General features: G+C 40.5%; 1 protein-coding gene across 3 annotated transcripts; it reads right to left on the minus strand.

The window, feature by feature from the left end:
• Window positions 1-340: 340 nt before the first annotated feature.
• On the minus strand, window positions 341-16,874 carry RB195_005569 (uncharacterized protein; the record flags this gene model as incomplete). 3 transcript variants are annotated; one of them, XM_064178159.1, is made up of 31 exons in its annotated part: window positions 341-445; window positions 960-1,037; window positions 1,092-1,263; window positions 1,325-1,491; window positions 3,871-3,972; window positions 4,029-4,088; window positions 4,147-4,297; window positions 5,120-5,229; window positions 5,713-5,790; window positions 5,858-6,029; window positions 6,086-6,258; window positions 6,315-6,425; window positions 6,497-6,580; window positions 8,484-8,647; window positions 12,019-12,054; window positions 12,567-12,799; window positions 12,922-13,069; window positions 13,126-13,276; window positions 13,675-13,770; window positions 13,902-14,025; window positions 14,075-14,122; window positions 14,183-14,268; window positions 14,338-14,410; window positions 14,543-14,612; window positions 14,681-14,762; window positions 15,655-15,788; window positions 15,910-15,961; window positions 16,117-16,269; window positions 16,366-16,475; window positions 16,535-16,679; window positions 16,809-16,874. In XM_064178159.1, 31 exons carry the CDS (start codon window positions 16,872-16,874, stop codon window positions 341-343), a joined length of 3,534 nt encoding a protein of 1,177 aa, XP_064035236.1. The 3 variants fall into 3 exon arrangements, with proteins under 3 accessions (XP_064035236.1, XP_064035237.1, XP_064035238.1); XM_064178158.1 differs by lacking the exons at window positions 341-445; window positions 960-1,037; window positions 1,092-1,263; ... (3 more) ...; window positions 4,147-4,297; window positions 12,019-12,054 and having other exon boundaries at window positions 5,110-5,229; XM_064178157.1 differs by lacking the exons at window positions 5,120-5,229; window positions 5,713-5,790; window positions 5,858-6,029; ... (19 more) ...; window positions 16,535-16,679; window positions 16,809-16,874 and having other exon boundaries at window positions 4,147-4,293.
• Window positions 16,875-17,155: the final 281 nt, after the last annotated feature.

The following is a 17,155-nucleotide window of genomic DNA, read 5'->3' on the forward strand; positions in this document are numbered from 1 at the left end:
CTTAACGTAATTCTACACTCACAAAGTGCAAATAACTCATTCAAATCCTCACTAGTCTCCACTGGCGGTTCTATCGCGGAACCTTCCTCTGAAGATTACTTTGAAAGTTCCAGACATTTGTAGAGTTCCTAGTTAGAATCATATGTTGTGCCTTTGAGGAAAAACTAGATAATAGATTTTTAAGATGTAATATTTAAGGAAAAATAACAAGTAGTGAGCAGTTATTCATAAACAAACTTCTATCATATCTGCTCTGCAGGATACTGGTTGAAAAATTAATTTAAAAAAAACAGAAATGTAAAAGCATAATAAAGCTATACAAGTGTACATTTGTAAGGTGCTATTCTAAAGTTGAACAAAACAACTCCGATGTTCCGCGATCGTATGAAAATTCGACTTGTTTCGTTCCGTTACGTACAAGCACCTCTCCTTTGCCGGCAACGTTCTAAATTATTAACGCTTATGGCAATCCAGCTAAAAAATAAGAAAGAATATTCAAATAGACATCAATGTTGCTTTAAGTTGTAGCACATCATCTAAGGACAAATCAATATTTTCTGTGCATGTTTAGTGGATCTTCCCGCTTTTTTTCAATACAGAAACTCTACATAGAGGGATTAGTTGTTTTTCTGCCCATCACCAGACAGTCAGAGACTGTCTGCTAGTGGAAAATTCGATTCTTAGGTAGACAGTGATGGGAATATGTGATAAACCACTACACCCAGCCACAAAGAATTTCGAAGAATTCGCTCAGGCAACAGTTTCGCTCACATATAATTGAGCATTGCGAGCGAGCCGAAAGATTGTGTCCCCACTACCTTCTGCCTCTATCCAAACCAAATTATTTGACAAAAAATAGGCATGTTCAATCTTCACACCTTCTCCATTACTTCAAAAAAGACTAGGTTAGATTACCAGCTAAACTCGACAGAAGAATAGGAAGCGATGAAAGTACTTGCCTCAAAAATCTCTCGAAGAATCCTGCTTGACGTTCTTAGAGAGAAAGTGAGCTGTGAAACATCATCTCTCAGAAAGCGCTGAACGTGCAACGTTAAGGACTTTTTTAAATGTGAAATAACACATACGGAAACCTCAATGTAATGTTGGATCATGACTGCAAATTCTGGTCGAAGCCTTTCGCAAGTAACAAAAACATAGCGAGTTGCTGAGCACAGAACACGATGAAATTCGTCGGACAACATATCGGCAACAAAAACCAGTTCGTCACCGTCTTCGAACAACCTTTGAGGGATCAAAAACTCACTGAAATATTTTGAACTGAGTTTGATTGGCAAGAAAAGGAAATAACTGAAAATTGATCCACCTAGCCAACGATTTCGATAACTCAAATACGCTTAACCGTGCTCCAGAAGTGAACTTCACTAGTTCTAGCACTTTTTTTGCCTCAAGTCGGCAAACAAACTGCAATGACATGGAGTGAATGACAAGCTCATTCAAGATCTTCTCAACATCTTCAGGAATTTGCGCTCCCTAGAAAAAAGGAAAATTTCAAGATATGTTGTTTTAACTCTTGCCGCACAAGAAGCTATTATCTTTGTTCCCGACCAATGTTTCGGCGAGTTCGTCCTTTTCAGACCTTGAAAAAGCGAAGTCTAGTGTGATCTACATGACTAGAATGCTGATCGGCTTCACAATAAAGGTTCTAAGTCTATTTTTCCAGCCACTTACTTAAGAGAAAATCTTCATTACATTGCAGTTCAACCTCGGCCACCTAACCAGTGATAGGATGTTGATGAGTGTAGGTGGAATATCGAGACTGCGGATACGAGTCTGATCGCTACCTGTTCGCGATGGTCTGTTTATACTAAGTGCAACTGAGTATATGCACCGAGTAAGTACAAGCCATATAACTTACACAGTAATATGGCAGAAATCACCGAGATATTGCTGAAAGGTGATGGTGTTCTGCGCACTGCCAAAGCCCAGCTCAAATAGGTCAAATTACCTGAAGGGAGCTTGAGATCTTCGGAAACAACATCCCGCTTCGGTGAATTGCAGGACATTTTCCACCTGAAATATTCGGGTCATTCGATTTCGATGGATAGTTCACGCGAGACGCCAAGTCTTGCAGGATATAGTACAGTGACGATGGATTCTGTGCGAACTCCTACTACAGATCGAGAAGGTAGGCTCGACCTGTGTTCAAAGATGCCTCGGCGAATATGTGGGCAGGCAATATTGTCTGCCCGCCTCAAACAGAGCATCAGTCTCAGACATGAAACGTGAGTCGTAATTAACGTGAGTGTTCCTCTTCGTAGTCCATTCATGGATTTTCACACTCGATCTGTAACCGCTCGAAAGACTTGTGCACCTCAGTGTGAGTGGTTCATGCTCCTACACCCATGAACTCTATGTACTTCGAATTCGTCTTCGCTGTAGTGATGTCCACGTCCCTCTGTCCACGCAAGCTTGTAGATTCGCGTGGTCCCCTTTTCCAATTCAAGTGTGATTTGATACGAGTGCAGTGCAACAAAATAATGACCTAGTAACCACTACAATATATTGTAGGGTCAAAACGCTGCTTCTCTCGAGGCGCTGCTTTGGAGCACCACGGTTAGCACGCACTGGAACCCTTGCTGGCACCACCCATCGCTGCAGCCAACCAGTTGTCTATCGGTCTCTCCCTTGTGAACTTGATGTGCGGATACTGCTGGTTGAGAAGATTGAAGCACGTGTCTAATTCTGCTTGTGTTGAGCAGACGACACAACAGTCATCTATGTAACGATAATACAGTAGTGGTTTGTGGTCTATTATAGGCTTCCCTATCTTGGCACCCACTCTCGCCATTTTCCTATCTTGACATGAAAACAATGGCGAGAGTGGGTGCCAGCCTTTGTCCCATAGCTAGACCTCTAAGCCTCTAACGAAACGTTAGCTGTAGCTAGTAACCATTTTTATCCGTTTTTTTCTTCTCGGGTGAATCAAAGTCATCGCTATTGTTCTGCTCTCTACTAGCATCTGATATGAAACGCAGACATGAAATTAATACTATTCTGAGTTATCCGCTGTACGGCGTTCACACTGCGGAGCTGGACCAATCTTCCACAGTACGTAAATGGAACCCACTGTGGAGGGTGCACGCATAGTAGGATTCTAGTTGCAGAAGAATATAATCTTATATAGGTCAAGTTTACGGCATTGGTTTGATCCTGATGTGTGAATGTGGCCTTACGAATGTGTGCTGCAATGTATCGCCAAAGATTTTTGCTCAACGACTTCTGGATGTCCAGGAATGGAGCTAAGATACTGGATTCATTGGATGCAAGCAAGCACGACGAGACGCAGATTTCCATTTTCTACATGAAATGTCGGTCAGATTTGACTTTTTAAAGTTTTAAAATTGCCAGTGGTTGCTACAATTTTTCAACAGCAAAACTATAAGGTTGCTATTTGTCTCAAAAAAATAGAAATCACTCCCAGTCCTCTATTCAGCGGAGCTTAACCACATCCATTGCTCAGAAATGAACACGAACGAAGGGTGCAGGAGCTCTCACTACGTTCGATTGCTCTGTTTTGACTCCCCAGAAGTTGCTAAAGCCATTTTGTGGCCAACCTGAGTCCCCCTAAACGCCTCCATTTCACGACGAGGTACGTTGTTCTCTTTGTCTTTTACTTCAGTGTTCAAGCAAAAAGGTGTATTTCGAAGCTTTCGTGTTAGTTAACGGAGATTTTTTTTCAATTTTTCTAAATTTCATTTTATTACATCGGACAAGTTTAGTTGATTTCATACAATTAGAGAAGTCGAACTCGCCGAAACAGGCACAAAAATTCTGGACAATAAGCAAGTAAAGCTTCACAGCTCCTAGGCAAAATTGAATAGCTCTTCCCTTTTCTGTATTAAAACGGACCTGAGTAATTTCAAGGCATTCCGTATGCAACATAGCAAATGGAATATGCTCCCAAATAGCCTGTGGCAGGACTGGTAGTTTCTCAAAAATCCAGTATTTGTCCTGAAAGGAAATGACTGCTGAGAGGGGTACGTTTTTTACGACCAACTTAATAGCACCTTTTCGGTTTCATTTTTCATCTCGTAGTACTCGACGGAGATATGTTGGGGCACTATTTCCTTTGAAAAAGAACTGGATTCATGAGTCAAATTAGCTATGGCTTGGTCTGAAGCTCACCACTCGCAACGAGTATACACGATTCTTCAGCGCACGGAATATATCCAGTGATCTCTGCGGATAAACGGCAGCAAGGCTGACGATGGAGGGTAGATCCATGAACTTGCAGATGTCGAAAATCACATCTCCGTTTAAGTTTTCTACCATAACCCTAAGAGTAGAACGGTCAAAGTATGTATGTTTTAAAGGGCGTAAACAGTAGTAGTTTGAAGATGTCGTTTTAAAAAGGATAAAAAGGTGCAGAGAAAACATTTGTGAACTTCTAGGTTCAAGTTGACCTTTTCACATATGAAGAACTAGGAACAAAAAGTATACAAAGCAAGGATTATGAAAGAAGAGACATTTGAATTCGGAAGGAATCACATCGCTCCGCCTTTGTAGAGCGAGAACCGGTCCCCAGTTTCTCTTTTGTTGGTATTTAAGTGGACAGCTACATTATACGTTAGAACTTCTTTCTACAAAAGTATTTTCATTTGACTCTGCAGTAACAGAATTTCGGACGATTTTTCTGCGACTTCACAATGCCTTTTCAGCGTCGTTCTTTTTTCTTGATCACAATTTTATCTCTAAGAACTTATTTTTTATCCGTTTACACACTTCGTTGTGATCAACTACCGGGATTTTTATGGATGTTCAAAATCTGCCCTCTGGTTCAATTCGATTTGAAATAATAGAATGCGAATATATTCCGAAACCTCGTAACTTTCCCGAAGCAAGTGAGTTGCCAGAACCAAAGAAAAGGTTGCTGTTGTTTTGCAGTCGCGAAATGTGAAAAATAACAACATGAATACTAACAAAGTATGGATAAGAAGGATAAATATCGTCTTAGAGCAATATGATAAAAAAAACCTTCAAAAAATAAAAGCAAAACATTTGACTCCAAATCTGACGGAAAACACAATAAATAGCTGGCGTTAAGTAAACGCAGGTCCTGCAGATGTTGTCATTTTCTAATAAGTTTATTTATGTACACGTATTTAAAGCATCTATAAAGCAATGTATAGGGGTTTCTTCGAGGGCTGTGATGAGATGAACTTGTCGAGGCCCGCTACTCAAACAATCCTCTCCAACGCCAGCGAGGCTCTGAAATGTAGAACTTAGGTGAGAGCAAACTCGCAAAGAAATTGTAAAAACTGCAGTAAACCCCTTTCGCGTAAGAAAGGGCTGAGATAGATCAAAATTTGTCCTGCAAACGAGAAATGGTTCCCTTTTAGTTCATATCGGGCCAAACGCACTCAAGTCCTCAGTGGAGTCTTGCATATTACAGCTTTAAAGGATTTATTTCGCCATAATTTCGATTTTTTGTTTTTCCGCACATACTCCATCCTAAGTACACCTCAACTGTAGTCTACGGCAGCAGTTGATCGATGGTAGCGGAGGACAGTTTTCGTGCGGCCGAAATTCTCCATCAAATGATCCGTTTAGTGTTCTATTGTCCGCTACTAGATATCTAAGCATATGGGATGGCGGAGTAACACGTCCACTAGTGGGCGTGGCTCAAATCTCGTCCACTTGTGCATCTCGCATAGGTGATAAATCCTTTAGATTAGAACAAATAAAACTTACTTCGAACACATTTCGAAGCTGCTGTCCGCTAGCGCCGATCCTGCAACTAGTTTGGCTCCTTTTCCCGTCGAGAAAACTCTGCAATTTTGCAAATTTTGAATCAGTTGTCCATTATTTCGTTGAATGAAGAGGTTCTTCGGCATACTTTGATGAACTCCCGTATAGTTATGACACAGTCCTGTTGTAATCGATCAAATGTTAGACACAAAGAGGGTATATTCGACGATAATAAGGTTGTAAAGTCTTTCTTCAAAATATCGCCACAGAACCAAAGATCCTTGACATTGACGAGTTGTAGTGGTTGAATAAGAGGTTCCCTGGAACGTGAACAGCTAAACCATACGGAAATTACGAATATTAACTAGTAACTCACGTTGCTTCACTAAACGACAGTTCATGTATGTATAGGGTGGCTCCAGGGTAAAGTGGGACCCTTTCAAGGATTTTCTTTCCTTCACTACGATTCTCGTATTTCAGACTTAATTGGTCTGTCTTCATTGATCCAAGGATTTCCACCATTTCTTCCGATACAACAGCAGAACCTAACTGAACATGGCAACTCCCATACGACACATATGTGCCAGAAATCTTCAGACTCGAACCTGAGTGACATCCAAGCAAGTGATGTGCATCAAATGGTACGGTACGTCTCTACGAGTTGATTCGTGCAGCTCCTCCCATTGTCCTAACACTAAGTTCACCTTCAAGCTATCCTGAATAGGGTCAACATTTACGGATCGGACCATTCATTAGGTACAAATGAAAAATGTGCAGAAAATTCGACCTGCAAGGCTTTGTCGTCAGAACAATCCCCGCTAGGCTTCACAAGAAAGAAGTATTGCAAACTTGTGTACTGCGGTAGAACTCTCTAAAAATTGCCATATTATTGTGTACTAGTCTGAGTGTCCGGGTAAAGCCGGACTTCATACTTTTTGTGGTGTTCTCTTCGATCGCCTTCACTGATCAATTAATCAAAATTAATCAAAAATTAAAAAGCTTCAAAATGTCGCGTCCACATTTTGAGCATATTCAAACTTCAGTTTCAAGCACTCCTTCGGTTCCTATATAAAATAGATGCAATTTTAAAGCATTGCTCGAAGTATGGGTGTTCTTCCTGTTTTCCCAACAGCTATCAAAGAATGATGTTCAACATAAAATGATGTGAACGACATCATCGTACTGATAAAGATAACGTTTCTCGTCAGATCATAAACCGTTGGCTACTGTTTAAGCAGCCGGTTTCATTCGTGCTTCCATATTCTGAGGAAGGCATAATACCAACCTGAGAAAAACGTGCGAGGAAACAGACGCACGGAAGAGTCATTGAGGTGAAAGCAACGCGCGCAGTAGCTACGGGTATGAAACGCAAACGGTTGCAAGGTCCTATTTATTTTTTGCGAAGTTACTGCGTGATAATTCTGCATGGCACAATCCGACGCCGTTGGACCCGTGTCACCTCCCTTTATCCCTCTACGACGCCTGCGCACCAATCCGACGCTATGGGACCCGTCACACTCCTTTTTATGCCTATCTGGCGCCAGCGCACCAATCGGACGCCGTTGGATCCGTCGCAACTCCTTTTCGAATTTCGTGACACACACACACACACACACACACACACACACACACACACACACACACACACACACACACACACACACACACACACACACACACACACACACACACACACACACACACACACACACACACACACACACACACACACACACACACACACACACACACACACACACACGCACGCACACACACACACACACACGCACGCACGCACGCACGCACGCACACACGCACGCACACACACGCACGCACACGCACGCACACGCACACACACACGCGCACGCACGTGTAAAAGAAAAAGAAAAAAATTTAAAGACTTGAAAAAGGTGGACTTTTGATAGAAAAAATCATGACTCAAAGCAAATTTAGAAAAAGCATAAGGTAAATGTACGTTAAGAAGTATCTTCATCAAACTGATTTCTTTTCATCAACTGTGTTCAATTCAAATTTAAAAAAGGTTCCGAATTAGGTTTTAGAGATGCGAGTGATTTTTTTAATCCATGACCTATGTTTCAGAAAGAAAGATTTCAGAAAGATTCATTGTAGGGTCCAAATGAGACAGCACCGCGGGGGGAGTTTTCGGTGGGTCTTATCCAGTTGAGTTACGATTCCTCCTCTTTTACTTTGTACATAAAGCAAAGTTTGCACAGAGTTTTCCTTCAAGAATCATTCATTTTATTAAAAGTCACTGGCGTATCAATCCACGTTCACTTCAATTCTGAATCGTTTGAGGTTCAGGACCGTGTAGCTGGCCTATACAATCACTTGGAGGAGGGGCTAGCCGATGTATCAAGTCGGTGTTTTTATGATCCCAGACAGGACACAGATACCAAGCTATCGAACTCGGGGGGATGGAACTCTTGATTTGCACTAGGGCGGTTTCGAACCATTGACCGTGCGGCTACTGCGGACCTCTAATCGACTGCGCCACACGCGCCCCATTCATTTTATTAGCCTGTTGATATATACATATTTTGCCCAGGGGTCATTTTCTTTACTTTTATCTTCAAATCCGATATCCGGGAGTAAAAAAGAAAGAAAAGAAGTCAAAGAAAGGTACTGGAAAATCATAAGGGGAATAATAGAGATAGTTGTAAAATTGTAGTTTCTTGACGTATTTTAACGTATTTTGTTCATTTTATCATTTATTCTCCTAGAATAAATGAATGTCAAAAATAGCTAGTGCTCACCACTTTGAAAGCCCAAACCGTTTTCTTGAAAATTCGAAAAATTTCCGAAGACAGTTGCGGATAAGCTGCTGCCAAACTGGTCAAAGCTCCAAGGTCAAGGAAAGAGCATAGGTGGAGAATAACGTCCTTGTTGAGACGCTTCATCTCTGCTGAGTCGGAAGGATCTGGAAAAAAAGACATATCATAAGTCAGAAATAAATCCTTCAACGCAAATATTTTGAAATTTCTTTTTTCTCATTGGACAGAAGAAGGAGATGAAAAGTTCCGATAAGCTCATTCCCTCCAAATTTTAAGTCATTTAAAGTCGCTCCCATTTTATGTGGTGTGGGCGGCGCAGGCTGCAACATCGGGCGCAAATATGTATGCTGCTTCTTTCACGCTTCAACTGGTTCAAAGCAGCATTTGGTAAATTTCTGCAGAACAACAATAGCACGTGGAAGAAAAGAATTGCAAATAATTAACTTTACGAAGTACGGTTGATTTTAAAATTGCAGTGATTAGCAGCTCTGAATCAGACTAAATTTAACCACACAGGTGTAACCGAGAAAAATTATTGAACTGGAAACATTGAACTAACGACTGGAAACGAGGGAGAGAGAGAAGAAAAAGAAGAAGAAGAAGAAGAAAAGAGATAGAAATACATCAGAGGTGATTTATTGATGACTGGCAGCAAAAATTTTTGATCCAAAAAAAAACGAAAGCACATGTGAGTCCTACGTAGTCCTAGCTGTTTATATCTGCAACAGAAAAAGAAATCCCAGCAGAGCAGATACAGCACCAACAGAACATATCCATAATTGTACCTTCCCAAGTTACTCTCAGATGGGCGGACTCCTTTGAGATTATCCCTTGAGGATAATCCACAGGGATATGTAATCAAAACAGATTGCCACCTTGTTCTTAGACTGGCTACACCAGCGGCATGTGACATATTGTAAACTCAGTGCATTGTAATAATGGTTGTTACATGAGCTCGATTCCCGTGAATATTCCGCGATTTTCATCAACTGCTACGATGTTTCGTGGTAAATTTTTTCCTGAATCCAAAGATGACGCCATTCGCTTCTTCGAACCTTTTATATATTTATATTTTATTTTCTCTCTTCTTTTTTCTTTTTTTAATTTTTTTTTACATATTTATATTTTATCTTTTATTTTATTATATTTTTTATATTTTTATACCATAGCGAATAGTTCGTTTTATTTTCCTCTCGTTCGTTAGCTTCGCCAAATTGATCCGAATTATTCTTATTTTAAATTAAAAAAAAACACCGATCATAGGTTGAGCTACGATACTCGCGAATTTGCGTCGAGCTGTCGCGGAAAATTTTAGCAGGCCTAGTAGCAATATGTCAAGGTTGTCATGTTCAGTATGAGGGTCAATTGGCCACTTGTTTTTTTTTTTCGCGGCCTAAGCAGTTTCGAGCATTACAAAATGTCCTCAGAGACAGATGTGTCACCACTAAATGTCACAAAATGTCAGCAAAGCAAACGCAAAAATATACACTGATAATCTCGTTCTCAGTTACAGTATTCGCCTAGTGAACCCTTATAGTTTGTGGGGATAAGAAACAAACCCGATCATTCCAACCTTTCAAGAACAAATGACTTGGGTGAGTCACCATCAACAATTTGTGGCACGTAACAAAGCAAATCCTCAATTGATTCGAGGTCTGGATGTACAGTATCGAGATCATCCTCCATTTCCTTAAAGGCAGCATACCACGACTCTGGGGTAGTACGGATTTCCGGTGGAGTATCCGTATACGGGGTCGTAGATTATGGGGACCGGGGTAGTTCCGCTCATCTCTCCCTGAATCACTGCAAGCAGCCGGCCCCTGAATGCTGTTTTGTACAATGCGTTCTATTGCAGCGCGCCACCCTTGCACGCGTAGCGTCCCTTACTGCCTATCGGGGCAGTCCGAATTCGTTTTCGACGAATCGCAGGGCGGTGGCGGCGCAGGGGGTGGAGCGTTGCAATAGATGGCGTCGTAGAAAACAGCGTTCTTGAGGCGGCTGTTTGCAACGATGCAGGGAGAGATGAGTGGAACCACCCCCGTCTCCATGATCTACGACCCCGTATACGGATACTGCACCTGAAATCCGCATCACCTCAGACCTTTAAAGACAGCATACCACGAATCTGACGCGGTGAGGGAATCCACGGCAAAAGCTAAAGATGGGGTTGTAGATCAGAGGTGGTTCTACTCATCTTTACCTAGTCGTGCTGAAAACGGTGTGGGAACCGCCTTAGTCCCTACGAGACACGTTAAAACGCTCCTTTACGCATACGTTCTGGTCCCGTCAGCAACCTATTCATAAGTTTCACTTGAATAGACAGTCGAGGAGAACTCACTGGTTTTCGACCGCTGCGCAGCTGGATGAGGCGCGTGTGCAAGTGAGCATTGCAGGGTAGCGTTTCACGCCGTTTTTTTTTGCTATGATTAGGGAGAGACGAGCGTAACCATCCCTGATCCCGCTGTCTACGACCACGTATAAGGTTTGTTCATCGGAAATCCTTCCCGCGTCAGATTCGTGGGGTGCTGCCTTTAATTCAGTGAATTACTGCGTTTGCTAAACCCTTTTCATGTTCGCGGCCTTTCTATAAAGCCTCTGCTACTCATCCAACTCCTACGAGATCAACTTATTAACGTCAGATTCAGACTGTTAGTCACTGCTTTATTACTTTAAGGTGACCACAGATTTGCAGGCAACCATAACCATCCCTAACGTTTTTTTTTTCAAAACAACAACATTTTTACTCAATGTATAAAGGATATATATATGCCATTTGATTAGCACAGTCATCAACAAATTTAGGAGCTGAGGTAACCTGCACGCGCAGTCGCGCGTGCAATCCAAACGCTACGTACGTTCTTTGAAGGTTGACTGAAGGGCTCGACCTTAAATCAATGTCTGTTTCTGGTTTCTTTCTTATCGTACTACCTTATAGTCGGGTCAAAACAACGTGATGCTTGCAGTTGCCTAAGTTATAGTAAGCTGATTGCAGGCGAACCCATTTAAATGTGTATGTAGCGTACAGTTCCTCACAGTTCTACGATGAGCTGAATATGCGGAATGAATCCACATAATCAATTTGCATTGGCATTTACAACTGCAAATTATGAATACTGTGCGACGTACCGGGAGTTCATAATAAGAATAAAATACCTGGCGTGTTGTACAACCTTAGAGCCATGTTCACGTGTACTGCACCCAAAGGGAACCCAAACAACGAGAACTTGTTTTTTTTCCCACGGTCATTAATCAGAAGAAAAGCTAGAAAATTTTTCCATACTGTTCATGTTGTTCTTCATATTGTTGAGGGCAACAATTTGAAGAGTACTATTCACAGCTGCACTCTTCTCTTACAGCTGAAACGAATATTTGATTGGATTTGGAAACTTTACAAAGGAAAAAATCACCCCAACAATATTGCTCAGTTTGCACGAAAAGACGAACCACAGGAACAATTTAACTTCAACATTCTGTCCCTTTTTCTTCCGAGCGTGTCTAATGTCACACTTTTCCTTACTTCGAAGCCTTTTCCTTTGAAAAAATGCGCATAAATCTTAAGAAGGGCTCTTCTGTCTATTGTTCCATAAAAATGATGTAATTCATGTTTAGAAAGTGACCGATTGGTCGTCTGATCTCGTCTAAGCATTACCATTAGAACGAGATTTTCGCAATGGTTACTGTTGTTTGAGAAACATGATACTATAACATTCTGAAGTTATACGGGCTCAAGTATAGGGAAACACCAAAGAACCAGTGGTTCCCTAATCGCACAGCGATTAGTGCCCGATAATCTTGAAAAACTCCAAAAGGTGAGGACTATATATTTATTGAACACATGGACAAATGTAAAACAAACTAACTAACAACAAACAAACAAACAATGCAACAACGAAAACGACGACAAGTGTAGGTTCAGCGCAAAAGTGGTCTGATTAACCGTACTATATCCAGCAGGTGCATAACATAACCAAAATCACATATTCAATTTCTTTAACTTTTTCGCGCTACCTCTCTTCCTCAATTTAATTTTGCTGGGAACAACAGGAGACTTATTTTCAGCTTTACCTACTTTGGACATCTTCTTATCTCTCTCGTTCTCGATTCTCGCACCACCAGACTTCTTTTCAACAGAATCCCCAGATTTCGATTTCGGAGCACTAGCACTTTTATTAATTTTAGCTCTCTTAACTGGTGGTCCTTCGGCATCCTTGCTGTCCTTCGTCTTAACTGACTTCTTTTTGATAAAGGCGATGTGTTTCCGTTTGGGTGCATGCCGAACTAACTCTTTCTTCTGATTCCTACAAATAGAAATAATCGTCTCAAAGAATGAAAGAGCAAAAAAGTAAAAAAAGCATTTTACCTTCCTTTATATTCTAGGAGAATATAAAGGAAGGTAAAATGCTGCGCAAAAGTGTCTCACCTACTCAACGGCTTCAAACTAAGAGTGTACTCTGGCACTTCGAATCCAGCCTGATGAATTACAGTAGCTATTGATCTGAGATACTTAGTGTCAGCTTCAGTGAAATACGTTATCGCACGACCTTTTCGACCCGCACGCCCTGTTCGACCTATAATCAGCAGATAAGTAAACTGTCTAGGTACTTTAGTTTAATTATATTAATACCTATTCGGTGTATGTAACTGACAATCGATGTTGGCAGATCAAAATTGATCACCAGATTCACATTCCGTAAATCAAGACCCCGTCCCATCAACTCTGTGCAGATCAACACCCATAATCGACCAGAACGGAACGACTCTACTATGTGATCTCTCTAAAAACAATATTTTTCAGATTAAAGTTCAATATTCGGATGCTAACCTTTCTAAGGAGCAAATTTGATCGATCGAATACATAGAACAAGTCAAAGTTGCATGAAAAGTTGGCGTATTGTAAAGAAATGCTATAAAGTGAAATGAAATATAAAATAAAACAAATAAATGGATAAAAACAAATAAATATGATGAAAATCCTGTGTAGTCAAATGCAGAAATTTTTGTACAAGATGAATTTGCATGCGAAGGAACATGCCTAAATAAAGTTTCAATGTTTCATTGTTAAGGCAAATAGAAAATGTCAGGTTAAAAGTCATGAGCAGAAGTTACACCAAAAATAGCAACAACGAGTAGTTTCGAGAGACAACACCGACAATGGTCTTCGACTCTCACTCACCTCACTTTGCGACTTTTCACTACTAATGAAGGCTGCAGGAATCGGTGGAGTCAGTGATGATAAAGCTGACAATAACTCTCTAGCTCGTTCTTTACTCTAGAAAAGGCTTATTCACATACTATAAAGAGTATAAAGAAACGTGCTATGGAATCAAAAGAGTGTAAAGAAACTGTATGATAAAAATCAAAGAGTATAAAGAAATGTAGAGTGAAAATCAAATTGCCAACCTGTACAAAAATCAAAGCAGGTGGGTCAAACTGAGTTTGCAAAAGCGTTCTTACAGCTAGAAGTTTACCGTGTTCCGAGCCAGCAAACACTAACTCCTGCACAACGTTCGAGTTCGCTGAGTTCCTGTTCAAAATGCAGATAATTTTTTGGAACATTGACAAAGGTGACTAACCTTTCTCCGATGCATACCATTGCTACATTGTTCAAATTTTCTTTACACCTATAATCAAATCTCTTTTTTTAATCAGACAACATTGTAAAAGAATATGTTGAAACGTACCATTCTTCTACTTCGTAAGAGAAAGTGGCACTGAAAAAAGCTCTCCGAGTGAACTTTCCATCACAGGCTTTATATACAGTGGCCAACTAAATGGTTGTTCAATGTAAATTTTCATTTAAAAAAATCACTATTTGTGTTCTAGAATGCTGGCTTGCCTGATTGCGGAAACAACGTTCTTGTCCTTCGACAACCTCGAAAAGACGATCGCTCTCATCCACAATAAGCCATCTGAAGAGGCGATAATTAGCACAAACGAAATTCAGGAAAACATGTGAACCAAACCTCTAACAATAAACTTAGAAAATGATGGATGACTTATTTTATTTACATGAGTGATAGAAAAAAAAACAGCTAGCGTACCTTAGACATTTCAGTTTCATGTCCTTCAAATGATGAGTAAGCCGATTTGGGGTTGAAACCAAAACGTCTACTGAAACAAAAGAGGTAATTCCATTGAATATGTGTGATAAAAAAACCATAAAATATGAAGAAACTCACTATTCCGAGGTAGTTCCTCGCTGTCAAAAAGTGCGGCGGTTACAGGGAGGTCTTGACTGAACTTGAGAAACTGCCGATATGTCTAAAATGAAGAAAGGACCAACGTAATATCGTTTAAGAATCGAACGAGAACTTTCTCGTAATTATTTTGAATACGTAATCAAGTCCAAAGTTGCGAGCATGCAGGTGAACTGCTTGGAGGATGTCTATGATTAGAACGAAGAAATTCGTCCCACAACAGCTGCTTACAAACAACATCACTGCAGTAATGTGAATGCAAAGTGAAAGAAAAATCCAGAATTCAGTCGAAAGATGAATGTATTATTTCATCAGAAAAGAAAGAAAATCGAGGTAGCTCCTCGCTGCTTGACTGCTCACATTATCGTTCACCTGCTTTCCAGGACTGGGGATAAAGGATAAAGCGCATGGCGTTGGTCAGTCCCTATGGCATGCGCCTAAGCGTGCGACTACAGCTCGGAATTCGTTTGAGGTTTATGAACGATCGAGCAGCCAATGATTTGGGGAGGCTAGCCGATGTGCCAAGTCAGTGTTTTTATCCTCCCAGACAAGTGTGGTACCAAATTATCGACCCCGAAGGGCTGAAAGACTTGGTTTTCACTAGGGCGCATTCGAACCTCCGATTGTAGCCACAGCGGAACCTTTTACCGACTGCCCTTCACCACCCCTAGGGATGAGGAAACAAAAAATTTCGACCTTAACCAATGAATAGCGACAAGAAAACCAGCAATGCAAAGCATTTGTAAACACACTATCCAGTTTGAAGAAATGTATTTAAAAGATATCTTTCCTATTAGCCTCATCCCGAGTCTGCGAACCTTACCTTAGATCTCAAACTCTTGTTCTACATGCTTTCTTGATTTTTTTAAGGAAAATTAAAAGATTCTCAGATATACGTATTTCCTACCAAATGGGCAAATTAGCTATAAGTTTACCAGTCGTCTGAGAAAATCTACCTGAGCTGCTAGTTCCCTAGTAGGTTCCAAGACAATTGCTAATAACCTCGAGCTATCCTTATACTTATCCAGCTTCTTCAGCCTCAAAACGTCCATGATAATTGGAATTGCAAATGCTAGAGTTTTTCCGGATCCTAAAATGGATATTTCGTAGCACATGCATACAATAAAATACTCCGAGAAGAAGCAGCAATGACAGAGAATGCTAATGAATGCTGTAAAAGTGGCTCATGAAAGGGTGCAAAACGTTCATACCTGTAGGAGCGCTGGCAAGAACATCACGATGTTCAGCCATGAGTGGAATGGCCTAAAAATGTATCATTTTAGCCTGTCACTGCCTTTGGGTTGAGAAACTACTTCAGTGCTCTATTTTTCCTAAACATATGCAAAAGTCGTACTCCAGGAAAATAGGGCTTTCACGATTCATAATAAACTTCATAATTCATAAAAGTAAACCTTCACCTGCATTTGAATTGGAGTCGGCGCTTCAATTCCGAACTCTTTCAGAGAACATAACAATGCTTCCGGCAAATCGAGCTCGAAAAAGCCAATAAATGGATCAGGAATGTCATCACCCCAGGTGTAGATACGATTTAAGCGACGAAGTTGGTTAACCTGTTAAAAAGAGCGACAATCGTGGCTCTAATTAAAGGTAACCAAGTGACAAAATATCTTCTTCAGTATCATTCTCCGAATGGAATTGTCAATTACCATCTCAGCAATCTTTCTCTTGACCTCAATGCTATTATTGACATCATTTTCCGAGTCGGATTGGTTTCCATGGCCGCCAACACTCCCACCTTCAGAAAGTAGTTTAATTCCTGAAATACTAGCTTAAATACAAGTTGTTCTTCTCATAAGAAATGACATTTCAAATTACCTCCATCATCTTCATCATTTTTGGCATTTTCACGGTGGATTTTCTCTCCTTTTAGTTTTCTTTTGAGTTTTCTTAGCTCCTCTTTTATATTTTCAGGTAGAACACGAAGTCGCAATGCCGCAAAAGCACCGTCCTCTTCGTCATCCTATAAAAATAATGAGTATATGACCATGAGTGCAAAGACTAAAAAAGGAGGGAAAAAACACAACTCGGATCCTACGAAGAAGATCCAGAAAAAAAAGCAGAGAAAAGAAACAACCTGATAGGAACACACCTTCGTCACTTGCCTCTGGGTCTTCTTTATGCCAAACGTTAACTTTTTAAAAATATCGTCACGCATCAAAACTGTCCTTGAAGACAAAAGAAAACTCGCAATGTTTAAAAAGAGACGTAAAATTGCGGCTTTCGTTGCTACGTACGCTACGTTTTTGTTACGTCTCATGTTTTGTTTTCTAAATTAATTGGAAAGGATTTGTCGGCGAGGAGATCGTCGTTTTGTCAATATTGCTCTTTCTTTGTAAAGTCGCCTTGAAAAATCTACTGATTTTCTTCTTTTTATTGCATTATTTTATTTACTTCTATATTTCTGACTCTTACTGATACATGGGGTAGAAAATCAGG

Source organism: Necator americanus, chromosome I (assembly GCF_031761385.1).
Source record: "Necator americanus strain Aroian chromosome I, whole genome shotgun sequence".
In the NCBI taxonomy this organism is placed as follows: Eukaryota; Metazoa; Nematoda; class Chromadorea; order Rhabditida; family Ancylostomatidae; genus Necator; species Necator americanus.